We start from the raw sequence: 25,727 nt of genomic DNA, 5'->3' as shown, positions 1-25,727 counted from the left end.
CAAAGCGTCGGGTATTGATCCCAATAATCACGAAAAAGAACAGTTTGCTTGAACAACATGAATAACATTTATTTTTTTAAAGGTAGGTTTAGTGCAAAGTGCAGCAAAACTGCAAAAACATGAAACAAGTGCAAATAAACCTATCGCATAGGATTCATTCTCCGTAGTCATACAGCAATTCATTATATTATGTTCATACCATAGGTTTCATACACGTTAACGTTTCTCTAACTTACTTGTCTGCATATGTGGGCATTGATCTGCAGAGCTCACAGTAAACCTCTTTTTTTTCTTGATCGTAGCCCAGCTAGGGGTGGGCGATATGGGAAAAATATCATATCACAATTTTTTTTTAGAAATATCACGATTCTTTGTCATGTTGGTTTTACAAGTTGTCTGAGCATTACAGCCAAACTAGAAAGACAAAGCCTTTCAAGGTAACAAAAAAAAAAAAAAAAAAAAAAAAGACATGGCAGATATTTAGGCCAAAGTGGGCGAAGATAAAAATCTTTGTCATCATTTTATCTCTCTTATTAAAAAATAAGAACAAAGATACACATTACAAATACGCATAATATACAAATAAAACAAACAGTGCTTTATTTTCAGGTACAATAGGTGTATTTAGCAGAGCATTCAATGAAATTAAATGAACAAATATAAAAATAAAACACTAGATAGACTGATTCCTAAAGATTTTCAGTCAAGAATAGTGAGTGATTTTTCTCTTTGTGTTTTGTTAACGTTAAATGAATAGTTCCCCCAAAAATAAATATTCTGTCATCTGTCTGTCAATTCTGTCATAATGTTTTATTTTTATACCATAATTTTCTCAAAAGTTGTTTTAAACCTGAATGAGTTTCTTTCTTCTGCTGAACATAAATGCTATTTTGAAGAAGGTGGAAAACCAAACAGTTGCTGTTCTTTCCTGCTATCAAAGTCAATGTGGACCAGCAACTGTTTGGTTACCCTCATTCTTCAAAATATCTTCTTTTGGGTTCAGCACAAGAAATTAATAGAGGTTTGGGACAACATGTGAGTGAGTAAATAATGACAGAAATTAAATTTTAGGGTGAACTATCCCTTTAATGACAGTCGACAGCATGTTTAGTGTCCTGTCCCTTTAAGAGCTGCACGCATGTAATATATAGGCACGCATCTGTTTCTCTCTTAACTATTTACTTTCATTTTAGAGATAACCAAATGAGTCTGTATGTAAACCTTGTGTGTTTTGACAGTATTAGCGCAAAAGATAAGTTAGTTGAGTAATCAGGCGCTGTTAGACAGACTTTTTAGCGCGCGTGCTTCAGGTGTATGAGCGCACGTCAGACCAGCGCGCGAATTAAACTATTAACCAGCAAGGCTTGTGTGCAAATAATGTACTTTTGCGACCACGAATAAGTGCAGTGTCCTGTCAGAGTAACTCTACTGCTGTATGTCGTGTTGTACAGTATATAGAGACCGCGGCGCCAGAACTGTATTTGACATAATGTGTGCTGTAGCACGATACTACCATATTTCTTCAAAAGCAGATCGTGGAGACATTTGTATCGTCCATGATCAAAAATCGTCATATCGCACACCCCTAAGCCCAGCCAATTCCAGCGGTCTCGCCACTGGGGCTGAAACTTTCTCTGCCTTTTCTTTTCGTATTCCCTTTCGCTTTCCCTCAATTCCTCTGGTGATTTTCTCTTCCTTGCCTTCTCTTTTTTACCCGGCGTTTGGCCGGGTGATGGGGGTTTCAGAAACATGTAGCCCAGCTTAATAGTAGCTATAGGTAGGTGCTGAGCAGCAGTGTGCAGTTTGTGCGCGTAACCGCGGCAACGAGCAAGGCGGTGCAGACGGAGCGCATAAACCCGCTCTGTAAGGCTGTCGGGATCACGTAACGTGTTAGCGGTGGTTACCGAGACGATTTAACAGAAATCAAAACACAGAACCACAGGTAATTAATGTGAAATTAGACTTTTTTTAATCGAGGCATTATTTTTACTGGCCCCACCGGGCTAGTGGTTGGAGCGATCTGGTGGCCCTGACGGTTTTAAAAGTACGTCCGGGCCACCGGGCCAATTATATTGTCGACCCCAGATCATCCATCAAAACTTTAGGCTACTAGTGTGACCCTGGCTTCTTTTATCCAGCCGAGATAAACATACATTAGTCTTGAGCAAATTCAGTATAATCATTGTGTTTGATCATTTTGGCTGATACTTATGCTCATACAGAGTACTGTATGCTCATATCGTGTGACCCTGGCTTCTTTTATCCAGCCGAGAGCTGTATTGTGTATCATCTGCTCATCCAGAGGTTTTGAGCCGTCGTTCAGTCTGTATTTCACACAGATGAGAAACGGTCTGCTGCTCCGAAACACAGAACATCACAGAATACCTAGAGAGGTGGTGCTTATATTTATATATTTACATTATTTAACATTAGTCATAACATTAGTGAATATATTATATTTTAGTTTTAAGTTATCTCGTGCCCCCCGGCTGAGAACCAGTGACCTAAAGCGTGATCTACCAGCATTGCCTTCACGATCGACCTGTTGGGCACCCCTGGTTTATATAAACATACATTAGTCTTGAGCACATTCAGTATAATCATTGTGTTTGATCATTTACATTTTGATTCTTAAACGCTCACCCAAAAATATAAAGTGTCATAATGTACTTCCCTGCATGTTGTTCCTGACCCGTATGACCTTCTTTCTTCTGTCAAACACAATAGATCATATTTTGGACATTGTTGACAACCAAAGTTTTGGTATCAATGCTTTCTATTGTGTGGACAAAAACATTTCTCTAAATATCTTCTCTTATGTTTCACAGAATAAAGTCACACTGTTTGGAAATGACTTGAAGATAATTAAAGTGAAGACAGTTTTAATTTTTGGGTGAACTATCGCTTTAAAGTAAGGTTAAATAATTAATATTAATAATTGAATCTATATAAGCACTTTTCTGGGTTTGTAATATGTGATACTCTAAATGAATTTGTAATATATTCCGTTCAGTTTGGGCTAGCTTATAACACTGTCATGCTACAATACTATCGTGCCTAATGTATAGATGTTGTGGAATATCTGCTCTGAATATCTTTGTGTTGTTTCTAATGCATTTCGCTCAGTGTGGGGTAGTTTCAACATAACTTGTTTACAAATATCTGTTCTTAGGTGTAAATGTTTTCTACGTGCTAGTATATGTCCGGTGGCTGGCGTTCGCAAATTTCTCGGGTGTAAATGTTTGAAAAGCTGTAAATACGCGTGGTTTACAGCCCATCAACAGATATTTGTCCGTGTAATTGGCCATCAGCAGATATAGACACACATTGTATCCATCAGTTGGCCATTGGTTTGCTTTGGATTTTGCTAACTTTTTTTAGGCATGTGGCTGCATCATGCTCACCTGCATCAGCACCTCGCAAAGGGAAACGCAGGTGTCGTTCAGGTTTCAGTGCGATCGAGAATCATACTGAGTAAGTGCACAGACATGATATTTTACAGATGTAATTGAGTTTACATCGTAAACATGTACTTGTGTGACACTACACAAACTGTTGTGATAATATATTACTACTAACTTCCTTTTTTTTTTTTTTTTTTTACAGATTTGCCAAGGAAAATATTCAAGCACCTGTTTCGAAGAGAGCCAAGGCAAACAAGCAAGTAATCTCCAGGCAGTCCACTCTGTCATGGAAAACAGAGACGGATGTTGATATGATTCCACAGACTCTGTGATTCCGGCCGGCACGGGAAACTGGAGCTCAACTGACGTCTGCTGACTCGCATTCTCCCATGAGTCTATATATGTCTCTTTTGCACTGTCTTTTGTAACACTACATAAAACTTAGAACATATACTTGGATTTACACATGAAACAACATGTATTTATGTGCAATACCATGTGAGTGAGTAGGTTACACATAGGTGGGTGAGTGGGCCTAACAAACCATCTGCCTTTTGTAATGCTCTCATCTTTCCTTATATATGTCCTTATGTATACTGGACACAATTACTACTTCTTGCATTGTCCCGGTTTGCACTGTTTTGCCTTGAATGTCTCTTTAGCACAGTCTTCTGTACCCCTTCTTAAAACTTCTTAATTTTGTAAAGTATGTCAGTTGACTTATACTATGCGAGACATTTAGTTCCTAAACATAGAGCAATTACAATAAAATAGATTAAAATCTTGGAGCCCTCTGAAATTGTTTCTTCAGGTTGCCTCACAGCATTTCACCTTGCCTCAAAGTGACAGTCACACTGATGGGCCATTAGCAGCTTTAGGGGAGGGCCCTTTGTCTCTCAGGTGAAATCACTTAATATTCAAGACCATTACCACTCCCTCACATATTGGCTTTCAATCACAAAACATGTCTTTAAAAATTTAAATCAATATATTGTTTTCTGTGAATGAGTAAGCTGAATAATTTTCACATAATTGTGAAGTAAATATTCTAGCCTACAAGAATGATTACACAAAAGTCTTATTCAGGACCATTTAGTGTGGCTTTTATGGCCTTATTTCAGCTACATTTATTTTTCCAAAACTTACAAACCACGCATAATATTTTTTTTCTAAGAAATGCAGACATGTACATCCATCTTGGTCACATAATATTGTAGCACAGTTTGTGCTGAATACAAAAAAAATTACATGTTGATCAATAGTATGTTATAAGAAGCTGAAATAAGCACAAATATCAGGGCATGTCAAAACATCTCAAGGGTCCCAAAATGACCTCAGAGGGTTAATTTTTGGACAGTTAGCAGTTGTTTAATTTCAACAGTTAACAGACTGTTGCCACAATTGATCAAATTCAGTTAGCAGAAATCCAGTTGGGCCGATGGAGAAATGTAGATGTAATCAGTCACTAGAAAATTTGTTGGAGAGTTGAGGAGGCCTGCAATTTTTTACAGTGTAACCAAAGTTTGGGTATTATTGCTTTCCATTGTGTGGACAAAAACATTTCTCTAAATATCTTCTCTTATGTTCAGAGAAGACAGTCATGCTGTTTTGAAATTATTTGAAGATAATTAAAGTGACGACAGAATTTAAATTTTTGGGTGAACTATCGCTTTAACACTAAATGTTTTTGTTTGGCAGTATTTTCACAGAGTTTTTGTGTTTAATAATATAATAACACTTACTGTAGTTTCTGTAGTTTACAGCGTGGATCCTCCAGTAGAGCAGAGAGCAGCTTCACTCCTGAGTCTCCTGGTTTATTACAGTTCAGATTCAGTTCAGTCAGGTGTGAGGGGTTTGATCTCAGAGCTGAACTCAGAGCAGCACAGCCTTCCTCTCCAATACTGCAGTTATACAGCCTGCAGAGAGTGAAGAACATGAATGATCTCTGGGATTGTGTTTCAGCTTTAGGGTGAGAGTGTGTTTGTATGAGCTCTGCTTTTCTCTCTCACACCAGGATCGGTGCTATAGAGATTTTATCTTGCCAGCAGCTGAGACATTAATTTAACTCACTCTACATGATTCCTGATTGTGATGCTGAACTAGTTCATCGTTTTCACTCCTCAAACCGTTTGTAGTACTATACAGGTGATAATGTTAAAATAAGAGTAACATTATAGTATAACTATGATATACAAGTCTTGTAAGGATCACTAATCGGCTCAATGATGAAATCCAGCGGCGTGGATGAAGGTATATTGTGTGAAGGACTACTACTCGTGCTTTAATCTAACTCCAATTTGCAAGTGATCATTAAATTTAGAATGTGTTTCTAATTAGTAACTAATCACAGATATTGGTTAGTTTAAATGGAGATATTTTGATTATTCTGTACATCCTATATTTTCAATTATTCATCCTATATTTTCAATTATTCATTCAAAAAAAAAAAAAAATTACTCAGAGGATGCAAGGTTAACCACAATATATATATATATATATATATATATATATATATTCTGTGTTTAATAGCCTGTTTATTAGCTTGTGTCTAATAACATATTTTGTTCCTTTAGATTCACAACACATTGCTATAACTCCTGCAGCAAACCGTAACAAGAGAAAAATACAACAGATTTATGCTAACACTAGTTTGTCTTATGATTTATTTCTCTAGACTTGGGAAGTGATTAATAAAGACGAATCTGTCTGTTCAGTCCATGATTGAGGTGTCAAATCAACCGGATCATTGAGGAGAGGAGTGCTGTATCTTTTCTAAGCGACTGGACCTACGATGTTCACACAGCGGACGAAAAAAATCAGGCAAAAAAATCCCATAGAGTTACAATGACGGAATGTTCATGAATTTGAATCTCAACTGTCACTTTCACACACTCACACACACACACAGACAGGCACGCACACACACACACACTCACACACACACACAGACAGGCACGCACACACACACACACACACAGACACACTCACACTCTCTCTCAGTCACACACTCTCTCTCACACACTCTCTCTCACACACTCTCTCTCACACACTCTCTCAGTCACACACACTCTCTCTCACACACTCTCTCTCACACACTCTCTCTCACACACTCTCTCAGTCACACACACTCTCTCTCACACACTCTCTCTCACACACTCTCTCTCACACACTCTCTCTCACACACTCTCTCTCACACACTCTCTCTCAGTCACACACACTCTCTCACACACTCTCTCTCACACACTCTCTCTCACACACTCTCTCTCACACACTCTCTCTCACACACACACTCTCACACACAGAGACACAGGCACACACAGACACAGACACAGGCACACACACACACAGGCGCGCGCGCACACACACACACACACACACTAGTATTTGTAAATATTAAGCCGCATATTAAAACAGCAAAAAGTAATTCACAGAGACATTTAATGTAAATGGCAAGGAAATTATGATGGAAATGAATGCCGGCGCAGCCGTGAGTATCTTACAGTTTTTTACAATAATTTTTGCACTAATAACAGAACCTTCATGTCATTTTTCAAAACTCTAGACACAATTCACAACCGATGATCAAAATGCACATTTTTCAAAACACAACACTTTTTACAAATGCTTGGATAAAATACACGAGCCAAAGATCTTTTGTTCATTGAACTAGAATCACAGGTTCAAATTGACACAACTTAACATTAAAGTATTACTATTTCTCGCATAGTACAACTCGCACATTACATCTGAATTGAGAGTTTATTCATTTCATTGCAATGATCTAACCATCAACTGATACAGCTGCTCAAAGTGCAATTATGAACAACATTACGAAAGTGAAGCAACTGAGGACTGAGTATGTTCAGGTATGATCAGTTTCAGGATGCCTGTTGCTGGGAGAAAAGAAATCCCAAAACATCTATATCATTGTTATCAGTATTTATTTTTCCTTGTCTTTTTAGAGGTTGATAGAGCTGGAAGCTGATGAAAACCATTCATATTTTTGGAGGAGGCAGGCCATGACATGGATGAAAGGTTGAGAGCCCAGCGGTTGAGACGGGCCCAGACCGATGTTCGCTGGCGGCCTAACCACCCCACACTGAATGTGATTTTGAGGGGACCCAAAGCAAAATCAGTGCAATGGGCCCAAAACTCCTAGCGGCGGCACTGAGAGCAATCATGGTTTCAGGCCCATCCACAGTTTATCAGCTTGTATTTACCCCATATTCCCCTTTTCTTACTGTAACCCGACTGAGGAGTTTTTCTCCACATGGAGGTCAAAGGTTCACAATAGACCTCACAAACAAGTCCCTCTTCTCCAAGCCAAAGATGATATGTGCAATGATATCAAAGGAGACCGATGTCAGGCCTGTATTTGCCATACCAGAAGATGTTTTCCAAGATGAAAACATCCATTATGATGTGGATGAGAACCTGTGGCCAAACTCACAAGACAGGGTTGATAAAAACATAGAAGTGCGGTGAGGGACACTCCAGTTGACATTTTACTGTAGGCCTAAAGTCATTTTTTCTTATCTTTTTTTTTTTCTTATTGAAAGTTTTTTGAAAAACCTGTTGTGTTGATTATTTCATCAATAATTTTCAAATTGTAATGTTTCCAGTGTCTGTACTTTTCTCAATGATGTATGAATGTGTAGAATCATAATGAAAGCTGCATCATGTGTTTTGAACAACTATATTTAATGATTGTACTAACAACTAAACAGTGAAACTATGGGTATCTTGTGAGTGGGGGATCTAAAGTAATGTTCTTATGATATTTCATAATAAATTAGTATTTTGAACCAATGCTTCTGCAAATGCAAGGCTTCTTTAAAGATATGAATGCAACATGCAGAGTTTTGAACATTGGATAGCCTGTGTTACAAATAATGACTGTTTTGAGTTTTGTGTCTAGAGTTTTGAAAAATGACATGAGGGTTCTATTATTAGTGCAAACATGATTGTAAGAAACTGTATCTGAGAAACATTTCCAGGCTGCGTTCTCAACAGAGACACTGGAGGACACTAGAGTCATGTTGAAAACATACACAGGAGAGATTATGCCTGTGTTGGGACAGTTTAATACTCTTCAACTGATTCAATTACACAAGACTTGGTGCCACAGAGAACATGTAAATCATGGATTGGAGAACTTTGGATCTGTACGTTTAATTTTTGGACAGTTAGCAGTTGTTTAATTTCAACAGATAACAGACTGTTGCCACAATTGATCAAATTCAGTTAGCAGAAATCCAGTTGGGCCGATGGAGAAATGTAGATGTAATCAGTCACTAGAAAATTTGTTGGAGAGTTGAGGAGGCCTGAAATTTTTACAGTGTAACCAAAGTTTGGGTATTATTGCTTTCCATTGTGTGGACAAAAAACATTTCTCTAAATATCTTCTCTTATGTTCAGAGAAGACAGTCATGCTGTTTTGAAATTATTTGAAGATAATTAAAGTGAGGACAGTTTTAATTTTTGGGTGAACTATCCCTTTAACACTAAATGTTTTTGTTTGGCAGTATTTTCACACAGTTTTTGTGTTTAATAATATAATAACACTTACTGTAGTTTCTGTAGTTTACAGCGTGGATCCTCCAGTAGAGCAGAGAGCAGCTTCACTCCTGAGTCTCCTGGTTTATTAAAGCTCAGATCCAGTTCAGTCAGGTGTGAGGGGTTTGATCTCAGAGCTGAACTCAGAGCAGCACAGCCTTCCTCTCCAATACTGCAGTTATACAGCCTGCAGAGAGAAAGAGAACAACTAAAGATGAGTTAAGTTCATTCACTGTTTGTCACAGACCCATGAATGAGGTGTTAAATCAACCGGCTCATTGAGGAGAGGAGTGTTGTATCTTTTCTAAGTGATCGGACCTACGATGTTCACACAGCGGACGAAAAAGCAGACAAAAAAAATCCCATAGACTTACAATGACGGAATGTTCATGAATTTGAATCTCAACTGTCACTTTCTCACACACACACGGGCAGACACACACACACACACACACACACACACACACACACACACGCACACACTCTCACAGACACACACACACACGGGCAGACACACACACACACGCACACACTCTCACAGACACACACACACACACGGGCAGACACACACACACACACGCACACACTCTCACAGACACACACACACACACGGGCAGACACACACACACACACGCACACACTCTCACAGACACACACACACGCGCACTCTCTCTCTCTCTCACAGACACACACACACGCACGGGCAGACACACACACACGCACACACTCTCACAGACACACACACACACACACGCGCACTCTCTCTCTCTCTCACAGACACACACACACACACGGGCAGACACACACACACACGCACACACTTATGAGGTGTGCTTTGTGCATTTATTAGCGATCGCGAAGCAAACTGAGAGGTGAACTAACGTGTATACGCTCGCCAGTCGTCTGGCCAAAATCCCATAGTAATCAGGCGTCAGACGTAAGATATGAGACGTTAGACGTCACGGTCACGTGTTGGAGCTGCGCTCAAAGTGCCGCGGCGACGACGGAGCTGAGAAAGGATTTTTTTTACTTTGCGTCTGGATAACGTACGTGTGGATGAACGTGTGGATAACGTACGTGTGGATAAACGCCTGGATATTAGCTTAATACTTAGGCTAAATTCTATTATCTTTACTATTGTACTTTTTTAACTTGGGATATGATCATAACACACTGTTTTCATGCGTTTGTGGGTTGTACAACAGTGTCTACTATTAGTAATGCATATCTCATTTATATATGTTTATATATTTATTCATTTATATATTTATTTATGTGTGTGTTTTAAGGTAATATTGCTGCCTAGGTAAAACAACAAGGATATATAGCCTGGAATAAATATGCAGCCTGCAGGGCAATGTACAACACTGTGTTTGAATGTACTGTAAATGTATCATTTTTCACCTTCTAAAAAGAAGAAACATTTTCTTGGTCTTGTCACAAAACTCTTTCTGAACCTCACTTAGACATGTAGTCGAGTGTTTCCTAACCCTGAAGGGGCAGGGGAACACCGAGGGGCCCACAAATAAATAAGGGCTTGGGCCTATTATAATTAATATTAATTTTAATATTAAATCCCCTTTATTTTCCAAAAAATAAGATTTTATTTTCATTTTCATTAATTAAAAGATAAAATGAATGTTTTATGCCTTAATAAATGTAAATACACAACACAGAGTTTCTGAGAAAAAAAAAAAATAAATGTTAGAATAAATTAAACTTGTTTTTATACTTTTAAATAATTAGACAATAAAACATAAGGTTGGAAAAAATAAAACATTTAATTGGGCCCTAAACATGTATTTTTTGCTAAATAAATTGATGTTAAATTGTTTAAGTTTCATGATTTTAATTAATTATACATGCTTTTTGATTAGTAAAATTTAATTTGACCATTAAAAAGATATGTAATTCAGGTACTGTATTCAGCTCCGAGACGTGACCGTGACGGCTAACGTGTCAAATATTACGTCTGACGCCTGAATCTTCATTTGTTTCTCTACTTTTTCTCTTGTAATCTTTAGTACTTGATTTCAGTTGACAATGTATATTCATGATACTTTGTATATTATGTATAATCATTCTTTAAATGTCAACTCTGTATTTATGCATTGCATTAATTTAAAAAAACAAACGCCTGAATACTATGGGATTTTTGCCAAACGGCTGGCGAGCGTATGCACCTTAATTCTCCTGTCAATTTGCTTAGAGAGTAGAAAAACTGCAGTTATCACACCCCATACATGCACTCACACACACACACACACACACATATCACACGCGCACACATACACAATCACAAGCACACACACACACACACACACACACACAATCAAACGCACACACACAATCACACACGTGCAGACTCTCACACGAATCTCACGATCACAAACTCTCCAGTCTGAACTTATGGAGCTTTTCCGCTGCATAGTGCGGCACGGTTCAGTACAGCTCACTTCTGGTGGGTTTTCCACTGGGAACAGTACCTGTTACGTTTTTTAGCACCACCTCGGCCGAGGTTTCAAGCGAGTCGTACCGTTACCAAAACATTACGTTTAAACTCTGCTGATCACTGATTGGCCGGAGAAAATTGTCACTGATTTAAATCAGCACAGCCAGAGAAGGATCAAACGCAACTTTTGAATGAGCGCACCTTTTTTAAACAACCAAAAAATGTCTGTTTCGTTGTCTGTTGAGGAAGTACAGATGTTCCTCTCGTTGATAGCCGAGGAGCGGATCCAGCGAGAGCGTGATGGAGCGACGCAGAATTAAAACGTTTTTCAGGAGTCACGGCAGTAGAGGTGGTGCAACTATAACGACACGTGAATAATCCCGTCCTCTCTAAAGCGGTACTAAACTGCAGTGCAAACACAAAACGAGCCGAACTGAGCCGTGTCGTGCCGTTCTGAACCGTGCCGAGCCGAGTCGTACCACGCAGTGGAAAAGAGCCATTAGTCAGAGGGTGCAAGGTTAACCTATTCTTTAAGTGGCTGTCTACTGCTAATCTAGTTCTTGAGAATAAAACTCCCACACAATGATGTACAAGTACAGGGGTAGACAATAAGGGAAATTAATAAATATACTTTCTTAATTTCCCTCTGTAAAGAAACCTCATTGCTGGCTACTCTCTGCTGTCTCAGACTACGACATCTTAGCCCTTTATCGGCCTCCGTAGCTTCTCTAAAGGGAGCGGTGAGCGGGAGACTGAGCCGTTTCTTGTAATTCACAAACTCAACCGCTACATGCTGCTAAAATCTACACACTGCACCTTTAAGTCGGCCGCCTACTGCTTGATCAGAACAGAAAGTGTAGTTCTGGTCACTTCAGTACAACTTGCTAATCAGTGATAGACAGAAATCAAAAGGTCTCTGATGACGTGCTACTGCTCCATTCATCCATGAGCCTTTAGTCTGTTCTGTCCTGGACACAGATTTGAGGAAACATCAGCCTCCACAAGATCTACTAGTCATTATGATTTCAGAAGAGCGAAGAATAAATAACAGTTTATTTGTCAGGTAAGAATGTATCATGTTAGTTACATAATTAAAGAATAAGAATCCAATTCAGAGTCAGAGATAATAAATACATAACATCAATTGCTGAAAGATGAATCTAAGAGAGAGAGGTGCAAACCTGACAGAGGAAACAGTAGCATTTATGAGTGCGGTTTACTCTGATATAAATACTCTTAAATCAGATTAAAATGTATCTGTATGTTTCATTTTGTCTGATACTTATGTACTTTGTTGTTCATTGGTCTATAACGCTGCCTTCTCGTGCTATCGGAAATGTCCTATTTCCCACTTATGAAGTCGTGATTACGAGCTTGTTGTGTTCAAGTGCTTTAATGTCAGAAAGAATAAAATGTAGCATCCCATTGGTTGACAATCATATAAACATTCACCGTGCTATACATGCAGTTTTCTGACAATTTCAGTCAAATACATGCTTATTTCACTGCTTATAAAACATAAAATATGCTTTGAATGATCGCTCATATCTAGCCTATAAATACAGTACTTAAGCGACCAGACAAAGGGATGTAGTTGTTGTGAGAACAGACAGCAGCAATGGTTGTCCCCTCCACCATGTTTAAAGTTTATGACCCGCCCAACTCAGAAACTCTGGTATCAAAATTATTTTTTATTAATTATTTCCCAGTAAATATGACTTGAAAGGCCGTTCACATCCAATTTCCCGATTACTCCGATAGCATGTGAAGGAACAATAAGTGTATATACCAGGGGTGCCCACACTTTTTTGAGCGGGGATCTACTTTTAAAATGACAAACTTACCGAGATCTACCAAGTGGAAAATAAATAAATAATACAATGCATATCAAATAAATAGGCCTAAATAAAAAAGCTGGTTGGGATGTATCTTTATATTGCATTAAGTTACATTTTTATTTAAAAAATAATACAATAATGTTCATTTCTTAGTACCCCATAAAACCGTGCCTGCATTTCCCTAAAGCAGTGGTCCTCAACCTTTTTTACTCCAAGACCCCCTCTTCTCCAAATCAATACTGCAAGCCCAAACTTTTCTATTCACTAAAACCTTCGTATTTTCATGTCATTTTTTTAAACAAAGCAAATTCAAGAAAGATTTAAGCATCCCATGAACATACTTCACAAAAATGTCTCTAAAGTTGTATATAATATCTACAAAGTATGTAAAAGTATGTATCTCTGAACTCAGTGATCTGAAGGCAGCTCGACAGCATCAGTGAATATTTCCTCTGTCAGAACAAGCTGTTTGAGCGTCTGATGCCCGTATGTACATGAACACCACTGATCCTCACAAACTCCTCCAAAACACACGAGCATCCGTTATTAAACTCTGTGTATTCAACTAGGTGAATATCCTGAGCTGTGTTCAAGCAGAAATATGATATTATAGTGATCAGTGCACCGAGAGCACAAATACACACGGTTCGTTTGTGCATCAAATAACAGACACAACACACACCTAATGCACCATCCTGTATGTGACTGTAATCATCTTTACCTTGATGACAATCATCATCCATCAAAACTTTAGGCTACTAGTGTGACCCTGGCTTCTTTTATCCAGCCGAGATAAACATACATTAGTCTTGAGCACATTCAGTATAATCATTGTGTTTGTCATGCTGTTTGGAAATGACTTGAAGATAATTAAAGTGAAGACAGAGTTTTAATTTTTGGGTGAACTATCGCTTTAACATGAAATGTTTTTGTTTGGCAGTATTTTCACACAGTTTTTGTGTTTAATAATATAATAACACTTACTGTAGTTTCTGTAGTTTACAGTGTGGATCCTCCAGAGCTGAACTCAGAGCAGACCAGCCTTTCTCTCCAATCCTGCACAAGGAAAGACTGCAGAGAAAATACAGAAAAAATAAAGATTAAGTTCATTCACTGTTTGTCACAGACCCATGAATGAGGTCTCAAATCAACCGGATCATTGAGGAGAGGAGAGCTGTATCTTTTCTAAGTGATCGGACCTACGATGTTCACACAGCGGACGAAAAAACAGACAAAAAAATCCCATAGACTTACAATGACGGAATGTTCATGAAAGCATAATCTAGCCGCTGCCGTTTTCAAAGCAAAACTGACATTTCATTCACTGACGCTCTTCAATCAGCGGCTCTAAACCCGGAAGCGCATAAACTTACTTGCCGGCAACCCGCCAAAATAAAAGCTAGCTGATTTCACCTTTGAAAATGATGAAAATTACAATTAAAAAAATAATAATGTGTCAAAATATTAGCATTTTATTTTTAACTTTAATATAAAATAATTGTGTGTGTATGTAATACTCCCTTTTTAAAATAAAATAGTATTATCACACTTGATTATTTAGTTTATTATTTAATTTAAATAAAAACTAAATAAAGTGCAATATTATTATCACTACTATTAATTTATTTTTTTATAGTTATATTTTATGGGTCACACTGCATGCCGTGGCCTGTGTGACGACCAAACCAAATCTCCAGGTTCTCATATGAACCAGGCTGAAAAACTTATGAGCTCCTCTGTTTATATGGCTTTCCGCACGCACACACACACACACACACGCACACACGCACACACACACACACAGACACAAAGAAACATTTTTTTTATTCTAATCCAGTATTTGTAATATCAGAGAGTCACAACCCTGTTCCTGGAGGCAGCTCATCTTTGCACAGTTTGGATGAATCTCTCTTATCAAACACACCTGATTCAACACTTCAGGTCATTAGTAGAGCGCTCTGTGATGTTAGCTGAGTGTGTCAAATAAGAAAGACCTCAAAATATACAGAAACAGTGTAGAGAAACACAGGCCTACTGTTCACAATAAAGTCAATAAAACAAAGACACTGTAAAATACTCACTCAATCTTTCTAGATGCTTTGATCACTGGCAGCAGCCTCAGGAGACATTCTTCTGATGAATCATATTTACTCAGATTAAACTCATCCAGCTCTTCTTCTGAGTTCAGCAGCACAAACACCAGAGCAGACCACTGAGCAGCAGACAGAGAGACTCCAGAGAGATGACTGTAATCTGTTCTGCTCAGGTATGTTTGGACCGCCTGCTCCAGTGAACGATCATTCAGTTCATTCAGACAGTGGAACAGATTGATGAATTTCTCTGGAGAGGGATTCTCCCTGATCTTCTGTTTGATGTATTCAGCTGTTTCCTGATTGATCTGAGAGCTGCTTACTGTCTTTCTCAGGAGGCCTTGTAAGAGAGTCTGATTAGACTCTAGTGAGAGACCTAGAAGGAACCGGAGGAAAAGGTCCCAGTGTCCGTTCTCACTCTGTAAGGCCTTGTCCACTTCTCTCTTCAGGAAACTGGTCATGAACATATGATCTGATCCACGTGACCTGAATATATTCCACAGTCCTGTGTTTTGTTCAGAAAAGGACAGCAGCTTGAATAAAGCAGCAAGAAACTCCTGAATACTCAGATGAACAAAGCTGTACACCTTCCCCAGCTGCAGTCCAGACTCCTCTCTGAAGATCTGGGTACAAACTCCTGAGTACACTGACACTTCTCTGACATCAATGCCGCTCTCTTTCAGGTCCTCCTCATAGAAGATCAGGTTCCCCTTTTCCAGCTGTTCAAAAGCCAGTTTTCCTAGAGACAGAATAGTCTTTCTAGCCTGATCAGAATCAAGTTCATATTTCCCATCATACTTCTGAGTCTTCAGTTTGGTCTGAAAGATCAGGAAGTGTGTGAACATTTGTGTGAGAGTCTTGGGAATCTCTGCTCTCTCTGCTTTACCCATCATCCTCTCCAGAACAGCGGCTGAAATCCAGCAGAAGACTGGGATGTGACACATGATGAACAGACTTCTTGATGATCGGATGTGTGTGACGATCCTATCAGCCAGACTCGGATCATTTATTCTCTTCCTGAAATATTCCTCCTTCTGAGGGTCGTTGAATCCTCGTACCTCTGTGACCTGGTGGACACACTCAGGAGGGATCTGATTGGCTGCTGCTGGTCGAGAGGTGATCCAGAGGAGAGCAGAAGGAAGTAGATTGCCCTTGATGAGGTTGGTCAGCAGCACATCCACTGAGGCTGATTCTGTCACATCAGACAAGCTCCGATTGTTTTGGAAATCTAGACGCAGTCGACACTCATCCAGACCATCAAATATGAACATGACTTTGTAGTCTTCATAATCTGCTGACTTAAATTCTTTGGTTTCTTTGTGAAGGTGGTTTAGAAGTTCCACAAGACTGAGATTCTTCTGTATCAGATTCAGCTCCCTGAAAGGAAGTGGAAATATGAAATGAACATCCTGATTGGCTTTTCCTTCAGCCCAGTCCAGAATGAACTTCTGTACAGAGACTGTTTTTCCAATTCCAGCGACTCCTTTAGTCAGCACAGTTCTGATGGGTTTGTCTTGTCCAGGTGAGGGTTTAAATATGTCATTGCAGTTGATTGGTGTCTCCTGTGTCTCTGGTCTCCTGGACACTGTCTCAATCTGTCTCACCTCATGTTCATTATTGACCTCTCCACTGCCTCCCTCTGTGATGTAGAGCTCTGTGTAGATCTCATTCAGACGTGTTGAGTCTCCATTATTGGACAGTCCTTCATTGATTCTCTGATATTTATCCTGTAGTCTGGATCTGAGTTTTTGTTGATACACTGGCATCAGTTCTGAGCAAAGGAAATAATTCTTGTTATTGGCAGAGCAATATTTTAGAAATGTATTTTTAGGTTTGATATGTTAGATATTAGATTGTGTCATGAGATTGAGAGACAGAAGGTTCATAATAAAAACACAGGCTATAATCAGCTGATGCAGAGCTCTTACTGGTCTGTAGTGTGTTAGCGAGGTCTGTCTGGTTCATCTTCCTCAGGATGATCAGTGTGATCTTCAGAAGCCCCTCTCTGACTCTGATATGACCCTCGTCAGCATAATGGTCTCTTTCAGAGCATTCTGGGTAATCTGGACTCAGTAGTCTCTTAAAACCTTTCAGCTCACTCTTCATCACAGAGATGATGTTCTGCTCAAGCTCCTGAAATAGTGAATATTATTTTGTTTAGTCAAAGGCATGAAAACTAAACATCACTGAATTATATCACACCTGCTAATAACTTCCACTGTTTGCTCAGACATCAGCGTCTACAGATACTGAGATTAAAAGAGGGAGTTTGACTGGATTGGCTGTTTGCTAGATTGATGTTCATCTTTGTGCAGCAGTCAGGTTACATATGGATTCATCTTCTCTACTTTAGTGATCGTTGACCTGCTTTATAGTGGCCTACAAATTATCTTACATGTGTAGGAAAGTAAATGTGACTATTACAGAGAGGATTTCACAGATTTACCCATTTCTTATTACTTTTACCCAGAGAGTTATTGTGTTGGGATGGACACACACACACGCACACACACACACAAACACACACACACACGCACACACACAAACACACACACACACACACACACACACACACACACACAAAACCAACCTTGAAAATGGAGTCTAAGTTCTTCTTTGCTGAATGTGATTCTGGTCCTTCATGTTTTTGACTGCAGTTAAAAACATGTAAATATATGCATATAAACATGTATGGAAGTATTTAATACAGATCAGTAAATAAATTAATATCTTATATATATTTCTTATACTGTAAACTAAACAGCACCTCAGATCAGCAGATGATTCTCCCGAGCTGAATGTATTTGGAGGATCCATTGACCGGTCACTCTTGATGGACACACAGCTGGGTTCAGGAGAGTCATTCTCACACAGACTGAAACACAACAGCAATACAAACTGTTTCTGAAAATCTCACACTGCTCTGACAGAAACACCTTTACTGTTTCAAACTCCCTTTAATGTTCATCTTTCACTGAAAAATGGCGATGGGGAGGTTGTTGAATTTTTAAATATGCATTTCATATTTCCTACATGATTAATTTATGTTCCTCATCTAAACATATTTGAATCATGTAGCATGTATTTATTCTGTAAGGATGTTCAATCATATAGAATTAGTCATGTTGAAGCTAAATAAAGTAGTTATGAGTTCTTCAGAAACCCCGCTCCTTTGTGAAGGAAACTGATTCGCACCCATCACCATTTAGTCTCTCGCTGTGGATGGATCTGAGCTCTACACGGAGTTAGGGAACATAAACGGAGATCAATTATGTTGAAAGAACATAGAAATATCTGCAACCGATGTACATATTTTTTTCATGGAGGACTGTGTTGTGTCTTGAGAGTTAACAGATTAAAGTATTATTTTCTATCAATAAAAGGATCTGGCCCATGTGCCCTCTTCATTCATGCATTATAGAATAAAATAGAGCAATACAGAGACACTGGTGCAGGGACGGATGATGACGCAGAGGTGCCCTGGACTGATTATAGGCCCTCCTCAGTTCAAACTGCAGTCATTTTTCTTACCTTCAAATAGCAATGGACTTCAGTATTGTAATAAATTATAAACCAGTATGCAATAATAACGTATTGAGTGTAAATTATCATTTTAATTCAGGTTATTAAATGGATGCCACCTTATTGATACAATAAAGCCCTCCCTACACCTACCCTAACCCTACCTACCCGATACTGTATTTTCAACTTTCTGGTTATTTCTTTCATTTTTATTAAAAATGAATGCCTTTACGATGTGATATGAGATTTGAAAAGGGAGAAAAGTCTAGTCGATCGCGTCAAAAATCCTCCCATAAGTGATTTAGCATCTGCGCCACTGGAGCTGCTGGTCCATAGCAAAAGACGGGTTCAACCCCATAGCAGCTTTTTATAATCTTCACAGAGCCAATCACACGATGCTGGAGAATTAGTGTAAATAGACTCTCCGTTTACATTATCAAAGAACATTATCATTGACTTTAGTCTAATTCAAGCACTCTCAAAAACTCCCATTAATCACTGAAGTTGCTTACATTGTGAAATGAATATCTTGCTCACATCTTACGCACATCTGCACTTTGTTGTTTCTGATGAGAGAAATGGTCAGAGAGCAGAATTCATTCAGGGAGCGCTCACACTGAATAAAACACTCATCTGAATGCCTCTTATTGGTCATTGTACTCATGAGCTCAACAGAATCATGTGTGATTGGTTATAATGCGCAGTGCTGGAGCTAAAAACACAGCAGTCTCTGGCTCCGTGCCAGACAGTGAAGTTGAGCAAACACAGATTTGAATTTAGCACCGAACATCTAATCACACCGGTGTGATCGTTTATCAGAGACAAACATATATTAATCAGCTATTTGTGTCTTTTGGAAGCTGCATTCAAAATCCACTTGACTCAAAGATCTGAGGGGCACGGTTGAAATCGTGTTATTGTAGCATGCATTTATTGTTTCTGAACATTAAAAATGTGAAACATATTCAGTTTTCTCACCTCTTGACTGTCTTTATCTGTGTGTGATGTTCTTCAGAGAGATTCATTCTGGAGGCCATGGTTTCATCTAAAAGCAGATACAGATGTTGATACACAGAGTGAGTTATGAATCATCTCAGCAGTTAATTTTCTCAAATCCAGCTCTGTCTCATCAGTCAGTCCTCAGTAATGACCTGCACACATGAACAACTATTTCATCCTGATATTATTTACACAGAATCACATTATTCACAAACTGCATAACAAGTTCAGACGAGCACTGTGTTAAAATGAAAGTAAAGCTGGAATCAGACGATTTACAGACTCTGTGTTTTATCTCCTAATGTCATTTTATCTACTTTCAGAATATCTGATCCTGCTGCTGTATAGGACTCATTTATTAGATTTTGCACTGTTGTGTTGAAGATGGATGAGGCTGAATTCAAAGCACTGACAGACTTTAAAAGATTTGGAAAGATACCTCAGGGTCTTTCCAGACAAGATAAGTTTATATTTCTAATTTTTGAAAGTAATGTAAAATGTACACCTGGATTTAGTGGCTTCACTGGTTGTTTATAATGATTTTTATACTTTTTAGATGAAGCTTTGTATTATATAAAAAAAGAAGGTACTTTGGCAAAAGTGGTCAGCACGAAAAAAAGTGCCCAAGAAATTTTTGAAGAGCTCCACAGCAGCCCAATAGGTGCTCACTGTGGCATTAAAAACCCTGGATGCCATAAACAAGCGCTTTTATTGGCCTGGTATGTCTGTGGACATAAAAAAATGGGTGAGTTTAATATGTGAATCCTTCGTCATGTTTTCATTCAAGATTCAAGATTTTTATTCTTCACATACACAATTATACAGAGTCAGTGAAATGTAAGTTTCATACATCTATTATTACCATCAAAAATATTTTAGGTCAAACACTGTGCTGCTTGTTAAAAAAGACAAGTGCTTCTCTGAAGAACCCAACAGAATATACCCCTATCGTGGTAATTCATGTTTTTATGAAAAACACAAGGAATATTTTTGTTGCAGCTGTTTTATATACGTGTGAAATACTCGAGTTGCGCAGATGATGACACAGTATATGGACGATAGCCAGAGATAGCTTAAAAAAATAATTAAAAAATAAAAAGCATCACGCAGCTAACAGAATTTTGTTATAAGAACGTTCTACAAATATTCATTATTGGTTTTGGGAACATAAAAAAATGACCAGTTTTCTTGACGTTAGAGGAACGTTTTAAAACGTATGATGTTCCTCAAACGTTCTTTCAACTTAATTTTGTTTTAAAATTCAACATTCTAGGAACGTTGATTTGTAACATTCTAGGAACGTTGATTTGTAACATTTGAATATAAAAATGCCCAGTTTCCTTAACGTTAGTAGAATGTTGTTTAAAGGTTAGTATGATGTTCCACGGTGTCAACAGACAACATAGTAGAACCACAGCATGAATTAATAAACAACAGACAGCACCGATCTATTTTTGATGTTATTTTTTATTCTCTTTAAAACATATAGTTCTTTTACATGTTTTTCCAACTTTTCAGTTGAATTTTAATTATAAATAGCATTACTATGCCAGCTTTACTTTCAGTAGGCCCTACTGTAACTTACAGTACTGTCAGTGAAGCTGGTAATGCTGCGACTTGTTTGTCTATATTACTAATTGCAAAATGATGGGCAATGATTCACATTTCCCGTGATAATAACATAATTTTATCAAAAGATCTTCCTTTTTTTCGTTTTCTTTCTTACCGCATTAAAGATTAAATGGCTCTATTTCCGCGCAGGCGCAGTGAGGGAAAAAGCAGTTTAGGACAGTGGTTCGTAGCTCTGCTTCAGCTGTGCGATACCCTCACGAGGGGTTACATGTCAGAAATTCACCCGACCATCCGATTGCCTGTCGGGAGAGGCTAATCGCTTCTCATTTCCCCCTGTACACCGAGCAAACACTGCACAACAAACGACACACGACAAAGCGGAAATAGGGCCCGACAAAAAAAAAAAAAAAGAGTCGCACGAGCCAGAATTCGGCTCAAAATTGGACGAAAATAGCACAGCCCGGCTTAATAGAGGTGAATCGTATCGTATTTCATCCTGATATTATTTACACAGAATCACATTATTCACAAACTGCAGAACAAGTTCAGACGAGCACTGTGTTAAAATGAAAGTAAAGCTGGAATCAGACGATTTACAGACTCTGTGTTTTATCTCCTAATGTCATTTAAACTACTTTCAGAATATCTGATCCTGCTGCTGTACTTCACTTTAAATCAGTCTGGATTGAGTTTGGCTATCAAAGATAATTGTGAAATCGTGATACTCACTGTTTTTCTCTCTCAATGCACTTCACTTCCTCATATAACAAAACAGATCCAGTTGTAATAGTTTCACTTTCTCTGTCAGCTTCCTCATCTCTTGCTCCCTCTTCAGGATATGAGTGGAATATTTTAACAGTGTCAAGAATGCAGTTATTTTCTTTAGTAATGGGAGAAGCAATAAAAGCAATAATAATCTGGTTATAAGTTAATAAAAACATAACTTTTTCAAAGAGTTATATAAATCAAATCTATCAAAAAGCAGGATATAAGTGTAGTAAAAAGGATGATGGTTACTCTTTACAGATCCCCATCTGCTACTAACACTGTTTACAATAAAACACAGACTTTACACTGAACTACAACACAATCCAAATGAATTACCAGAAACAAGTTTATTTTAATACAGTACCATTTTTAATACAGTCTCAATAGTCTCTCAATGCAGCACCTACTTATAACTACAGTATACTGTCCTTGCTAAAGTATCTGGAGCACATCCTCATGTTGTCTGTAATGCAATGAGAAAACCAGTCAGCCGACAGGATTTTGAGCAGCAGTTCTGGTACATGTGGCTACAAAAATGAGCAAAATCATATGTGAGCACATGTATCCCATTGGTTGTACCTAGACCAGAAACCCCTTCTTTCTTATAAGGAGTTTAGGAGTAACTGATAAGATGGATTGTGGACTAAACTATATCATCTTATCTTCTGTTGCTGTCAGATATTGTAAGAAAAATGACTTTCATTACTCATAACTTTTGCAAAATCGGCAATGTTTCTCTATTCTGTGCAGTCTAAGAGCTGTATGTTAGAATGTAAGTGTTTTTAATTATTTCTTCCTGTTCCTCTAATAGTTAAAACCCATTTTCCACAAGTTTTCATTAGGGTCTTAATGAAAATCCTATAACATTCTATAACATTAAATTTGAATGAAATGAAAACTAAGACTTTCAAATCACACGAGCCAATATTTTATTCACAATAGAACATAGAGAACATAACAAATGTTTAAACAGAGAAATTTTACAATTTTATCCACTAAGTGAGCTCATTTTTGCATTTGCATTTAGCAGACGCTTTTATCCAAAGCGACTTACATTGCATTCAAGTTACAGTTTTTACATTTTTATCAGCTCTTGCTTTCCCTGGGAATCGAACCCGTGATCTTGGCGTTGCTAGCGCCATGCTCTACTATTTGAGCTACAGGAAAGCACATTTCAAATTTGATGCCTGCTACAGGTCTCAAAAAAGTTGGCACAGGGACAACAAAGAAATTTTGAAAAGATTCAGCTGGGAGAACATCTAGCAACTAATTAATTTAATTGACATCAGGTCTGTAACAGTATTAGCTATAAAAGGGATGTCTTAGAGAGGCAGAGTCTCCCAGAAGTAAAGATGGACAGAGGCTCTCCAATCTGTGAAAGAGTGTGTAAAAAGATTGTGGAATCCTTTAAAAACAATGTTCCTCAATGTCAAATTGCAAAGGCTTTGTAAATCTCATCATCTACAGTGCATGACATCATCAAAGGTTCAGAGAAACTGGAGAAATCTCTGTGCGTAAGGGACAAGGGCGAAGACCTTTGTTGAATGCCTGTGGTCTTCAGGCCCTCAGATGACACTGCATCACTCATCAGCATGATTCTGTCATTGACATTACTAAATGGGCCCAGGAATACTTCCAGAAACCACTGTCGGTAAACACAATCCGCTGTGCCATCTGCAGATGCCAACTAAAGCTCTATCATGCAAAAAGGAAGCCATATGTGAACATGGTCCAGAAGTGCTGTCGTGTCCTGTTGGCCAAGGCTCATTTAAAATGGACTGCTTCAAAGTGGAGAAGTGTTCTATGGTCAGACGAGTCCAAATTTGACATTCATGTTGGAAATCACAGACGCCGTGTCCTCCGGGCTAAAGAGGAGGGAGACCTTCCAGCGTGTTATCAGCGTTCAGTTCAAAAACCAGCATCTCTGATGGTATGAGGGTCCATAAGTGCATACGGGCAGCTTGCATGTTTTGGCACTGTGAATGCTGAAAGGTATATAAAGGTTTTAGAGCAACATATGCACCCCTCCAGACGACGTCTATTTCAGGGAAGGCCTTGTGTATTTCAGCAGGACAATGCAAAACCACATACTGCAGCTATTACAACAGCATGGCTTCGTAGTAGAAGAGTCCGGGTGCTGAATTGGCTTGCCTGCAGTCCAGATCTTTCACCTATAGAGAACTTTTGGTGCATCATTAAACATAAAAATACATCAAAGATGACCACGAACTCTTCAGCAGCTGGAAATCTATATCAGGCGAGAATGGGACCAAATTCCAACACCAAAACTCCAGAAACTCATAACCTCGATGCCCAGACGTCTTCAAACTGGTTTGAAAAGAGATGCTACACCATGGTAAACATGCCGCCGTCCCAACTATCTTGAGACCTGTAGCAGGCATCAAATTTGAAATGAGCTCATTTTGTGTATAAAATTGTAAAATTACTCGGTTTAAACATTTGTTATGTTATCTATGTTCTATTGTGAATAAATATTGGCTCATGTGATTTGAAATTTCAGTCTTTTAGTTTTCATTTTATTCAAATTTAAAAAATGTGATTGTGTTCATACACTGCTAACATACATTTATGTTCAAACAACATGCAAAACATCCAATGACCCCTTTAACTATTAACACACTGGTTTGTAGTGCAAACAATATTACCGTTTATTGCATGTTGTTATTCTTCTCGTTATTTCTCTACAGCGGCTAATGAACCGGAAGTCCCACATGGTCACAGAAAACGCCTTACTTCCGCATTGAAAAACAAGGTGGATATGTTTTTAACATCCTAAAAGCTCTATACTCCAAAGATAGCCTACTACAAGCTAGTCAGTGTATTCAGTAAGTGTAATGGATTATGAGTCGCTTCAGAGACATAAGGCTTTGCAAATATTACATACATTACAACACCAATAAAGTTGACACAAAAAAGGAAATTTACTTTTGGTTCTTACAAGTAGTTTTAAAAGCAAGTTTGTACTTTTACTTAAAAGTATGGAGCAATGGAGTAATATTTGTCCAGCAGTATCTATACTTTTACTCAAGTAATGGAGTTGTGTACTTTGTCCACCTCTGGTTTCATCAGGGTTGGAGATCTTTGCAGTAAAGTAGATATCCAGGAAAAGGTATAGATTTGGTTATAGAATTGGGTGCAACAGCGCCGGTGATCTTTAGGGGAACTATGTGAAGGTGAAATAATAAATCAAGTGATCAAGACCTGATTATTAACTGAATTTTCTGAAGATGACAAACACAGCTTTTTTTTTTATTAATATGTTTGACCAAATTTTCCATTCAGCAAGTATTTCAACAAAAGACTTTATGTTTATGGTTTATTAAATGGAGTAAAATTGTACATTGACAATATTGGAGACTTCTGAGCTCCCCCAGGAAAACATATGTAATGAGGAACCGGAAAATTACCTAAAGTAATTAACAACTTCTGCACTTCTTTTGTAATTTTAAATAAACACACATTTTATGTTATTTTATTCTGGGGAAAATAAACATTTTGATGAATT

General features: G+C 38.2%; 1 protein-coding gene across 9 annotated transcripts in view; it reads right to left on the bottom strand.

Annotated features, from left to right (window-relative positions):
- LOC306874641 (NLR family CARD domain-containing protein 3-like) overlaps positions 1-22,239 on the bottom strand; it is a 62,397-nt gene extending 40,158 nt beyond the window's left edge. For 2 of the 9 annotated variants that reach the window (XM_079424789.1, XM_079424793.1), the window contains exons 1-8: positions 22,163-22,236; positions 19,841-19,907; positions 19,375-19,428; positions 18,108-18,215; positions 17,931-17,991; positions 17,269-17,473; positions 15,332-17,111; positions 14,235-14,321 (exon numbers count right to left, since the gene is read on the bottom strand). In XM_079424789.1, the coding sequence (XP_079280915.1) occupies positions 14,235-14,321; positions 15,332-17,111; positions 17,269-17,473; positions 17,931-17,991; positions 18,108-18,215; positions 19,375-19,428; positions 19,841-19,899 (2,354 nt within the window). In that variant the 5' untranslated portion in view covers positions 19,900-19,907; positions 22,163-22,236. Of the gene's footprint in view, positions 1-5,146; positions 5,321-14,234; positions 14,322-15,331; positions 17,112-17,268; positions 17,474-17,930; positions 17,992-18,107; positions 18,216-19,374; positions 19,429-19,840; positions 20,014-22,162 lie in introns of those variants that run through there. The other 7 variants (XM_079424791.1, XM_079424795.1, XM_079424788.1 and 4 more) reach the window with 6 other exon arrangements.
- Between the last annotated feature and the right edge of the window lie 3,488 nt (positions 22,240-25,727).

Source organism: Barbus barbus, assembly GCF_936440315.1.
Source record: "Barbus barbus genome assembly, chromosome: 9".
NCBI lineage: Eukaryota > Metazoa > Chordata > Actinopteri > Cypriniformes > Cyprinidae > Barbus > Barbus barbus.
Note: the sequence above shows the minus strand (reverse complement) of the source record. Positions and strands in the feature narration are given on the sequence as shown.